This window comes from Bos taurus, chromosome 3 (assembly GCF_002263795.3).
Source record: "Bos taurus isolate L1 Dominette 01449 registration number 42190680 breed Hereford chromosome 3, ARS-UCD2.0, whole genome shotgun sequence".
NCBI classification, from domain to species: Eukaryota; Metazoa; Chordata; class Mammalia; order Artiodactyla; family Bovidae; genus Bos; species Bos taurus.
Window position 1 is genome coordinate 34,529,052 of NC_037330.1, and position 12,010 is coordinate 34,541,061.

Here is a 12,010-nt window from a genome sequence, read left to right on the forward strand (position 1 = left end):
TGGCAGTGTCAGTCTGCATTCCCACCAAGAGGGTTTCCTTTTCTCCACCCTTCTCAAGCATTTATGGTTTCTAAGTTCTATGTGGCTTCTGGCATACTTTCTAGAGCTTCATTTTCCTCCTCTATAAAACTGGGATAATAAACCTACTTTGTGACATTTACCATACTGATAGTGGATTAAATAAGATAATGAATGGAAAAGTGCTCTATAAGCTAAAAATTATTCTGCAAATATGTGGGATTATTAACGTGCCATTAACAAAATTAAAAGGCCTCTGAGTGGGTGCTAGGAAAGAAATCAGAAGTCACTGTAAGTCTCACTCTGTGCTGTGGGGGTGTTGCAAATGTTAAGATGGCTCTTGGGTTGTCTGTATTTTAGATGTCAGACGCTGAAACACAACCACTGCCAGGAGAAGGATGGCGGCTTAATTTTAACACTCCTGTAGGGTACACCCTCATTGTGTTGGCAGAAAAAACTACTACTACACACATGGGCTTACACGTGAATGATTCCAGCGTGTCCCTGCTACAGGTCCTGGAGAAATTGCAGGGACGCCTCAAACTGCTGGAGCAGGAGTTTCTGGCCAACAAGGAGAAGCACCTGACATTGGAGGAGCAAGTCCACGAGCACGAATCCCCAGCTGTCAAGGACTTTGATCCAGAAAGGTAGGGCAGGCTTCACCTCTGTGGGGTGGAAGTGTCAGAGGTGAGCTCCTTCCGGAGGGATTCTGCAGGGGCTGCTGGCCTAGCGCTTGGAGCCCTACTGGTCTCGGGTCAGCAAAAACAGTGTCACCTTTGAACTGGTGTCACCCCACGCAGCAAGCAGTATGAAATTCCTGCTCTGTGTACGGTCCTGTGGGGGGCACCCAGAAGGAGTGTCCCAAATGAACAGTTGTCCCCTGGAGGAGACACTGCCACTGCCTTGCATTGTGCTGGATGTCATGATAATTGGTCCCGAGACTCGGAAGAGCAGAAGAAAACCGCAGAAATGCTCATCTGCTAAGCCCAGAGGACCCTCTCCTCCCCAGGGTCCCCCCGCCCTGCCCTCTCCTTTACCTCATTCCTGCCTTTATTTCCCCTGCCTAACTCTTTTCTGTCCCTCTTTTTCCCTATCCACAGACAATACCCAAGGGATAGCAGGCAGGAAAGAATCACTGTTAGGTTGATTAATGTTGGGGTGAGGGACCCACAAATCCTGATAAAGGCAAAATGTTAAAACCTGAAGTCAAATGACTCCTGAATTAATTCACATTAGAAACTTGAGCGCACAAGCATACTGAGGATTCCAGTTGGCCATTTTGATGGCCCCATGCTCTGCTCTCTCCAACCCGAATAATTTTAAAAGATATATCCTAGGACTCAAGGCTGGGGTTGGTTCCATGTAATTTCCTGGTATGAATCTAAAGAACTCATTTAGTAGGCTTCATATTTGTAAATTCAGCTCTTTCTATTCATAGGATTTTAACACGAATTCATTCTCGACGCCAAAATATTTTAATGGCTTATATTTTGGCACTACTGTCCTGAAGTAATTTTACCAAAGTACAATCTTACTTCTTCAAAATGAATGACATCTCTGTCTATGGCTATTTCAATACTGAGTAATTAGACAGCAAAGATGTGGTTTTAATATTGATTTTTTCCCCCAAAGGCTTTTTTTCTCTTGGAAAAAAAGATCTCCACATGCTTTCACTATTTGTTTAAAAACTAATAGAGTGAGGATATTTATTTTCCAAGAAACCCCACTTGTTTTGGCAGTCATTTTAAAGACAGCCTCTGTGCACATTAAGACCAAAACTATGCAAGGCCTTATTTATATCCTAGTTACACCCACACTGTGCCTGGCCCTGGTATAAATCAAAAATGTTTCAACTGCAGTTATATCCCATATACAGGAAAAGCTTTCAACACTGGGGCAAGAAACAGACTTGGCCTCTCCCAAAACTCCCCTCAGAGCAAGCCAAGCATGGTCAGCTTCTCTTCTTCTCAAATGGGCAAAAAGCAGAACCCAGTCCAACCCTCGAGGCCTTGCCATGTTGAGAATCTTCTAAATGATGGCTACAAAGGCCACTGTCAATGGCTTTCAGTAAGCAAAAGAATTCTGCAGATTAATGGACAAACTGCTTAAGTCAGCTATTGTGTGCTTATTCAGTTCAATTCAGTTGCGCAGTCGTGTCCGACTCTTTGTGACCCCATGAACCGCAGCACGCCAGGCCTCCCTGTCCATCACCAACTCCCGGAGTCTACCCAAACCCATGTCCACTGAGTCGGTGATGCCATCCAACCATCTCATCCTCTGTAGTCCCCTTCTCCTCCTGCTCTCAATCTTTCCCAGCATCAGGGTCTTTTCAAATGAGTCAGCTCTTCACATCAGGTGGCCAAAGTATTGAAGTTTCAGCTTCAGCATCAGTCCTTTCAATGAACACCCAGGACTGATCTCCTTTAGAATGGACTGGTTGGATCTCCTTGCCATCCAAGGGACTCTCAAGAGTCTTCTCCAACACCACAGTTCAAAAGCATCAATTCTTCAGTGCTCAGCTTTCTTTATAGTCCAACTCACATCCATACATGACCACTGGAAAAACCATAGCCTTGACTAGACAGGTTTGTGACATTCTACAGGAAACAGGAATCAAGACCATCCCCAAGAAAAAGAAATGCAAAAAAGCAAAATGGCTGTCTGAGGAGGCCTTACAAATAGCTGTGAAAAGAAGGGAAGTGAAAAGCAAAGGAGAAAAGGAAAGATATACCCATTTGAATGCAGAGTTCCAAAGAATAGCAAGGAGAGATAAGAAAGCCTTCCTCAGCAATCAATGCAAAGAAATATAGGAAAACAATAGAATGGGAAAGACTAGAGATCTCTTCAAGAAAATTAGAGATACCAAGGGAGCATTTCATGCAAAGATGGGCACAATAAAGGACAGAAATGGTATGGACTTAACAGAAGCAAAAGATATTAAGAAGAGGTGGCAAGAATACACAGAAGAACTGTACAAAAAAGATCTTCACGACCTAGATAATTATGATGGTGTGATCACTCACCTAGAGCCAGACATCCTGGAATGTGAAGTTAAGTGAGCCTTAGGAAGCAGCACTACAAACAAAGCTAGTGGAGGTGATAGAATACCAGTTGAGCTATTTCAAATCCTGAAAGATGATGCTGTGAAAGCGCTGCACTCAATATGCCAGCAAATTTGGAAAACTTAGCAGTGGCCACAGGACTGGAAAAGGTCAGTTTTCATTCCAATCCCAAAGAAAGGCAATGCCAAAGAATGCTCAAACTACCACATAATTGCACTCATCTCACACACTAGTAAAGTAATGCACAAAATTCTCCAAGCCAGGCTTCAGCAATACATGAACCATGAACTTCCAGATGTTCAAGCTGGATTCAGAAAAGGCAGAGGAACCAGAGATCAAATTGCCAACATCCGCTGGATCATGGAAAAAGCAAGAGAGTTTCAGAAAAACATCTATTTCTGCTTTATTGACTATGCCAAAGCCTTTGATTGTGTGGATCACAATAAACTGTGGGAAATTCTGAAAGAGATGGGAATACCAGACCACCTGACCTGCCTCTTGAGAAATCTGTATGCAGGTCAGGAATCAACAGTTAGAACTGGACATGGAACAGACTGGTTCCAAATAGGAAAAGGAGTACATCAAGGCTGTATATTGTCACCCTGCTTATTTAACTTATATGCAGAGTACATCATGAGAAATGCTGGACTGGAGGAAGCACAAGCTGGAATCAAGATTGCCGGGAGAAATATCAGTAACCTCAGATATGCAGATGACACCACCCTTATGGTAGAAAGTGAAGAGGAACTAAAGAACCTCGTGATGAAAGTTAAAGAGGAGAGTGAAAAAGTTGGGTTAAAGCTCAACATTCAGAAAACTAAGATCATGGCATCCAGTCCCATCACTTCATGGGAAATAGATGGGGAAACAGTGGAAACAGTGTCAGGCTTTATTTTTCTGGGCTCCAAAATCACTGCAGATGGTGACTGCAGCCATGAAATTAAAAGACGCTTACTCCTTGGAAGGGAAGTTATGACCAACCTAGACAGCATATTAAAAAGCTGAGACATTACTTTGCCAACAAAGGTCAGTCTAGTCAAGGTTATGGTTTTTCCAGTGGTCATGTATGGATGTGAAAGTTGGACTACAAAGAAAGCTGAGTGCTAAAGAATTGATGCTTTTGAACTGTGGTGTTGAAGAAGACTCCTGAGAGTCCCTTGGGCTGCAAGGAGATCCAACCAGTCCATCCTAAAGGAGATCAGTCCTGGGTGTTCATTGAAAGGACTGATGTTGAAGCTGAAACTCCAATACTTTGGCTACCTGATGTGAAGAGCTGACTCATTTGAAAAGACCCTAATGCTGGGAAAGATTGAGGGCAGGAGGAGAAGGGGATGACAGAGGATGAGATGGTTGGATGGCATCACTGACTCGATGGACATGGGTTTGAGTGGACTCCAGGAGTTGGTGATGGACAGGGAGGCCTGGCGTGCTGTGGTTCATGGGGTCACAAAGAGTCGGACATGACTGAGTGACTGAACTGGACTAGACAGACCTTTGTTGGCAAAGTAATTTCTCTGCTTTTATTATTTTGTCTAGGTTGGGCATAACTTTCCTTCCAAGGAGTAAGCATCTTTAATTTCATGGCTGCAGTCACCATATGCAGTAATTTTGGAGCCCCCCAAAATAAAGTCAGCCACTGTTTCCACTATTTCCCCATCTATTTGCCATGAAGTGATGGGACTGGATGCCATGATCTTAGTTTTCTGAATGTTGAGCTTTAAGCCATCAATTCTTTGTCTCTGATACTATCTGCATATACTCTTGTCTTCTATTTTACAGAAAAGATCACAAATTCCTTCAAAAATGTCTTTTCTCTACTTCTGGATCTGCATGTTGTCACCTCCTCTTTCTTCATTCACCTTCCAACCTCTACAGTCTTGATCCTTGAGCCCATCTCTTCCTGCTACCTTGAGAGTTTCTTCCATCATTTCACTTCCTTTAAATCTTTAGTGTCCCTTGCTGCCTGCTGAATTTTCTTCTTCCTGCCAGACTAGAGCATATTTTCCTATATTTTATTTATCAGTCTGGCTTTCCATGCTTAGATCTTTGTCCCAATACTCACTGAACAGGGCAGCCTTTTCTTACCAGTGTAAAGCCACTTTAATCATATACAAAACCCCCATGAGTATTAATACACATCCGCATGCAGTGTGTTCAGTCATTTCGGTATTGTCTGACTCTTTGTGACTCTATGGACTGTAGCCCACCAGGCCCCTCTGTCCATGGGATTCTCCAGGCAAGAATACTGGAGTGGGTTGGCATGCCCTCCTTCAGGGGATCTTCCCAACCCAGGGATCTATCCCATGTCTCTTATGTCTCCTGCATTGGCAGGTGGGTTTTTTTCTTTACCACTAGCGCCACCTGGGAAGCCCAATTTTGGGATTGGTTTTATTCTCCCCACTGATCTATGTTTCTATTTCTGCATTAACCACATAGTTCTAAATTACTATAGGTTAAGTATATTTTTTGATGTTTCTCCTTTTTTAAACTTTCTTTAGGTATTCTTATTCATTCTTCTTACTAATTAACTTCCTAATTAGCTCAAATTTATTTTTTCATTGATAGTCAGTTTTATTGAGAAATATACTTTTAAGAACCAATTTTCTTTAATAAAATTCCATTTGAATTTTGTTTAGGATTTCACTGAATTTATAGATTAGTTCAGGAAAAGTTAAAATCTTTGCAATGAGTATTCTCATCCTATTCCCATGAAAACATCTCCAGCAAGTTTTTTTCATGTAGATTTTATACACGTTTTGTTAAATTTGTTCTTAGCTATTTTAGACTTTTCTCTGTGTTGTTAATGGATGTTTTCTGTAATTCATATACAGGAAATAAAGAAAATTGTAAATTTAACTTATGTGGGGCTACCTGATGCAATTCTGCTCTTAATATTTCACTGATTTTCAGTTGATTGTCTTAGTTTTTAGGTATGACAATCGTAGCATCTGCAAATGATAGGTCCCCTCATCTTCCTTTTTCTCCTTAAATATTTATATATCTTTACTTCTCTCCAACTTTTCTATATCACATTTCTTTACTTCATTTGCTATTTTTTCCAAAACAGTGCGGAATAATCACAATACCAGTGAAAGCAATCATTCTTCTCATATTCCTAATGGTACTGGGATTTCTTCCAAATGTTACTGGGTATGAGGATTGCTGTAGGTTCAAGTAGATAAGCTTTATCAAGAAAGTTTCCTTCTATTCCTGGATTACTAAAGTGAGATTTTTTTTTTAATTTAGGAAGAAGTTTAACCCATGGGATCTAGAAATCTACTTAATATCCTTTAATTTATTAATATAATGAAATATATTAATAAATACCCTAATGTTTATCTATAGAGTGAGTTGGGATATTTTCCCTTTTCTTTTTGTGTTCCAGAAGCATTACTTAACATCTTTGTTGAACTCTCATATAATCCCACTTGGATTTGGGGCCTTTGGGGGAGGCAAAACCATAAAACCCCTAAAAGATAAGACAGGAGAATACCCGGGTGACCTTTGTTATGGTGATTATTTTTGAGATACAACATCAAGGCACCACCTATACAATAAATAATTGATAAGCTAGACTTCATTAAAATTTAAAAGGTGTGCTCTGTGAAAGACTATGTAAAAGGAATGAGAAGACAAGACAGTGACTGGGAGAAAATATTGGCAAAAGCCACTTCTGATAAAAGATAGTCATCCAAAACACACAAAGAACTCTTACAACAGTAAGAAAACTAACAACCCAATAAAAAAGTGCTAAAGATCTTAATACCTCACTGAAGAAAATACAGAAAAGGGAAATACGCATATGTAAAAGATGGCAAAAACACATATGAAAAGATGTTCCATGTTGTATGTCATCAGGGAAATGCAAATTAAAACAATGAGATACAACTACACACACTGTTAGAGTGCCCCGAATCTGGAATGCTAAAAGCACCAAATGCTGGTGAGCATGTCATCCAGTAGGAACTCTCCTTTATTGCTGGTGGGAATGCAAAACGCTGTAGCCACTTTGGAAGACAATTTGGTGGTTTCTTTCAAAACTAAACATACTCTTACCATATGATCTAGCAATCACACTCCTTGGTACTTACACAAAGGAGATAAAAACTTATGTCCAAAAACATGCACACAAATGTTTCAAGCAGCTGTATTCAGAATCGTCAAAACTTGGAAGCAACCAAGATGTCCTTCAATAGATGGACCATACTAATAACTATGGTATGTTCTGACAGTGGGACATCATTTGTGCTAAAAGAAAATGAGCTATCAAGTTAGCAAAGACATGGAGAAAACCTAAATGCTTAATACTGAGAAAAAAGCTGATCTGAAAAGGCTACATATTGCATGCTTTCAATTATATGAAATTCTGGAAAAGGCAAGACTATGGCAACAATAAAAATATCAGTGGTTGCTGGCCGTAGGGATCGGTGAAGTTTGAATAAGTGGAGTACAAAGGATTTTCGGGGCAGTGAAAACACTCTACATGATATCATAAAGATGGATACCTATTATACATTTGTTCAAACATAGAATATACAACACCAACAGTGAATCCCAATGTAAAACTATAGACTTTGGGTGATATGATGTGTCAATGTAGGTTCATCAGTTATAGCACATGTACCACCTTGAGTGGGTGTCAATAATGGTGAAGGCTCTGCATGTGTAGAGGCAGAGAATATATGGGAAATCTCTGTATCTTCCTCTCACTTTTGCTGAGAAGCTAAAACTTCTCTAAAAAAAGTACTAACTGGGAAAATATTAACACATCTAAATAATTATTGCATTAAATAAAAATCGATATTAGGACTAATCTACAGTTCAGTTCAGTTCAGTTCAGTCGCTCAGTCGTGTCCTACTCTTTGCAACCCCATGAATCGCAGCACACCAGGCCTCCCTGTCCATCACCAACTCCTGGAGTTCACTCAGACTCATGTCCATCGAGTCAGTGATGCCGTCCAGCCATCTCATCCTCTGTCGTCCCCTTCTCCTCCTGCCCTCAATCCCTCGCAGCATCAGAATCTTTTCCAATGAGTCAACTCTTCGCATGAGGTGGCCAAAGTACTGGACTTTCAGCTTTAGCATCATTCCTTCCAAAGAAATCCCAGGGCTGATCTCCTTTAGAATGGACTGGTTGGATCTCCTTGCAGTCCAAGGGACTCTCAAGAGTCTTCTCCAAAACCACAGTTCAAAAGCATCAATCCTTTGGCACTCAGCTTTCTTTATAGCCCAACTCTCACATCCATACATGACCACTGGAAAAACCATATCCTTGACTAGACGGATCTTTGTTGGCAAAGTAATGTCTCTGTTTTTGAATATGCTATCTAGGTTGGTTATAACTTTCCTTCCAAGGAGTAAGCGTCTTTTAATTTCATGGCTGCAGTCACCATCTGCAGTGATTTTGGAGCCCCAAAAAATAAAGTCTGACACTGTTTCCCCATCTATTTCCCATGAAGTGGTGGGACCGGATGCCATGATCTTTGTTTTCTGAATGTTGAGCTGTAGGCCAACTTTTTCACTCTCCTCTTTCACTTTCATCAAGAGGCTTTTTAGTTCCTCTTCACTTTCTGCCATACACACACACACTAATCTACAAGTCAATAATAAATGAGAAAAGCACATATGAAAACCAATGTATTGTAGCTAAAAAAACCACAATACTTTGAAGAAAATATTGTTTTAAAATGTATTTAATATGGGGGGGGCGTAAAGTTCAAAATCAATAAACTAAGTACTCAAACCAGGAAAGCAGAAAAAGAACAATAAAATAAACTTCCAAAAGGAAGAGATTCCTAAAAGAAGCAATAAATACAATTTATAATAATTTGATCAATAAAATAAAATAGTTTCTTTGAAAATATCTATAAAATAGCCAATGGAAAGTTTGAGTGGAAAGCATAAATAACATTAAGAATGAGAATGGAAAAATACCAGAAGAAAAATTTTAGATTGACTGGGATTGAACAACTTCCTATCAACACCTTTTAAAATCTGGATGAAATAGACAAGTCTCTGGGAAAATATAAATTATTAAAATCTACTCAAAAAGAGGTAGGAAATCCCAAAAGACTAAAAACAAGAGGAAACTAGAAAAGATCTAGTTTGTTTCTAGAAACAAAAAATCTCCCAAAGGCACCTAATCCAAGTGGGATTATGGGTGAGTTCAACAAAGAAGACTTTAGGTAACTCTTCAGGAACATTAAAAAAAAAAAAAAAAAAACTCATTCGATACTTAAACATGATCCTTCTATTCCTGGCCTATGATCCATTCCGAGTTGATTTTTGTGAAGAGTATAAGGTCTGTATCTAGATTGATTTTTTTGTAATGAATGTCCAATTGTCCCAGCACCGTTTATTGAAAAGATTATCTTTGCTCAATTCTATTGACTTTACTCCTTTGCCAAATATCAGCTGACTAATTATATGTGGGTCTATTTATGGGCTTTCTGTTCCGCTGATCTGTTAGTCTTGCGCTTCATCAATACTACATTGCCTTATTTCTATAGCTTTAGAGTAAGTCTCGTGGTTGAGTCCTGTCAGTCCTCCAACTTTGTTCTTATCTTTCAGTATTGTGTTGACTGGTTCAGGTCTTTTGTCTCTACATATAAACTTTAGATAAGTTTGTCAATAGCCACAAAAGAAGTTGCCAGAATTTTTTTTTTACTAGGATTGGTTAAGATCAAGTTGGGAAGAACAGACATCTCGATACTATCAACTCTTTCAATCCATGGATGTGTAACATCTCTCCATTTATTTGCTTTTGTGATTTCACCCACAGTATTGCAGTTTTCTCCATAATGATCTTGTGCACATTTTGTTAGATTTATACCTAAGTTTATGGGGTCGCACAGAGTTGGAAACGACTGAAGTGACTTAGCATAGCATACCTAACTTTTGAGTTGGACAAAAAGTTCCTTCAGGTTTTTCTGTACGATAATATGAAAAATCCAAATGAACTTTCTGGCCAATCCACATTTAATTTTTTGGATCTAAATGCAAATGATACTATGTTTTTAATTTCAAATTCCACTTGTTCAGCAAAGATATTTAGGAAAGTGATTGACTTTCATATATTAACCTTACACCCTGCAACTTCACTATAATTGCTTACTAGTTTCAAAGTTTTTTGGTTGCTTCTCTTGAATTTTCTACCCTATCATGTCATCTATGGACAATTTTATTTCTTCCTTTCCAATGTGTACTCTTTATTTCCTTTCCTTGTCTTATTGCGTTAGGTCGCACTTCCAGTACAGTGTTGAATAGGAGTGGTAAGAAGGAACAGCTTTGCATTGTTTTTGATCTTAGTGAGTGAGACAGCTGTGATATAATTTTTAAAGTTTTGGAATTTATTGATACTTTTTTTGGGGGGGTAATAGATAAAATTGTATAATTTTAATGAATTTGGGGAAAATTAATTCTTTGGGGGCAAAATATATATACTTATATTTGTATGTGCACATGGAGTCTCCTGCCTTGGAGGCAGATTCTTTACCATCTGAGCCATCAGGGAAGCCCTAAACTATACATACATACACATATACCTATATGTACATATACCTATGGATCAAGCTTATTAAATTACTCAGATTTTTCATGTTATTCTTTTTCAAGTCATATAAATCATTATTTTCTCAGAATTATAGCTCCTAGAACTAATTGTAAGGGACGTCAAAATAATCAGATCCACATAAGCAGGGTATTATCTCATAGTTGAGACACAGAAAGATTAAATAATTTGCCCAAGGATACACAGCTAATGAATAAAAAAATAAGAATTAGAAATATACAACATAATATAATTAACAGTTCCGTATGTTATAAGGAAGTTGGGAGTAAGTCCTAAGAGTTCTCATCACACACACAAAATATTTTTTATTTAATATTATGTCTATATGAGATGATGGATGTTCACTAAACTTGTGATAATTATTTCATGATGAAAGTCAAATCTTTATGCTGTACACCTTAAATGTATCCAGTCCTGTATGTCAATTATATCTCCATAAAACTGGAAGAAAAGAAAGAGAAGAGTCCAGGCCTTTGAAGTGAAACTATAAACAGGATGTCTGTCAGGGTCCATCATCCTTCCTGTCTGAAGACAGACCACCTTAAAAATGTAAATCAATGCTATATTCAAGAACTGTTGTTACTAGTAACAATATGGACTGCATACCCCATAAGATGCCTGTTTGTTTATATTTACCTAGAAAAGTAGAAGGTGAAATCTTCAAGTTGGAGATGCTACTTAAAGATTTTAAAGAAAAAATTTATAAAAGCAAACGTACTTCAGCTGTGTCTCTTCCCGTGAATTCTCCAATCAACCTGGATGACTTGTCATTCACATCCTCTCCACCCTTAAATGAGGTAATACAGCAACCTACAGCTAATTTCATGCCAGGAAAAATGGTTTTTATGTATGTATAGAATCCTAATTCATGGAATCACTGAATTCTATCTTAACATTCCATGAAAATTTAACTTTCCAAAGGCCTATGAATCATTATTTAAAGTAGAACCAGATTTTAAAAATTAGAAGCTATTTCAAGTGTTGGTTTTTGAAATTTCTTATTGGTTTAGGATGTAACAGTGCAGCTTAAACAGATGAACTGCTGAAGAACTATTTCTTCTGGATGAATAATAACATTTTTGTAGATTGTGTGTGCCTGGAAGAAATCATTTTTCTTCTTAATAGCTTTGTACTCTCCCTGCTACACAATAGCATACTCACTGAAAGAACTATTTTCCACGAGTCCACTTCTACATTTTCTTTCTCTCAAGTTAAATTCTTTTGGATTGTCTATGTATGCAAGATCACGAATTCAAATTGATCACCACAGTCTCTCCATTCTTTTTGTAACCTCAAATATAAGACCATTTCAGACCAAATTAAAATTTCAACAAATGGAAACATCTGAATGATTGTGGAT

At 38.4% G+C, this 12,010-nt stretch overlaps 1 protein-coding gene across 7 annotated transcripts in view; it reads left to right on the forward strand.

The window, feature by feature from the left end:
• The window catches only part of AKNAD1 (AKNA domain containing 1), a 52,573-nt gene that overhangs the window by 19,104 nt on the left and 21,459 nt on the right, over positions 1-12,010 (forward strand). For all 7 annotated transcript variants that reach the window (XM_059885052.1, XM_024990037.2, XM_024990040.2 and 4 more), the window contains exons 6-7: positions 532-665; positions 11,291-11,447. In XM_059885052.1, coding sequence (XP_059741035.1) covers positions 532-665; positions 11,291-11,447 — 291 coding nt within the window. The remainder of the gene's footprint in view (positions 1-531; positions 666-11,290; positions 11,448-12,010) is intronic.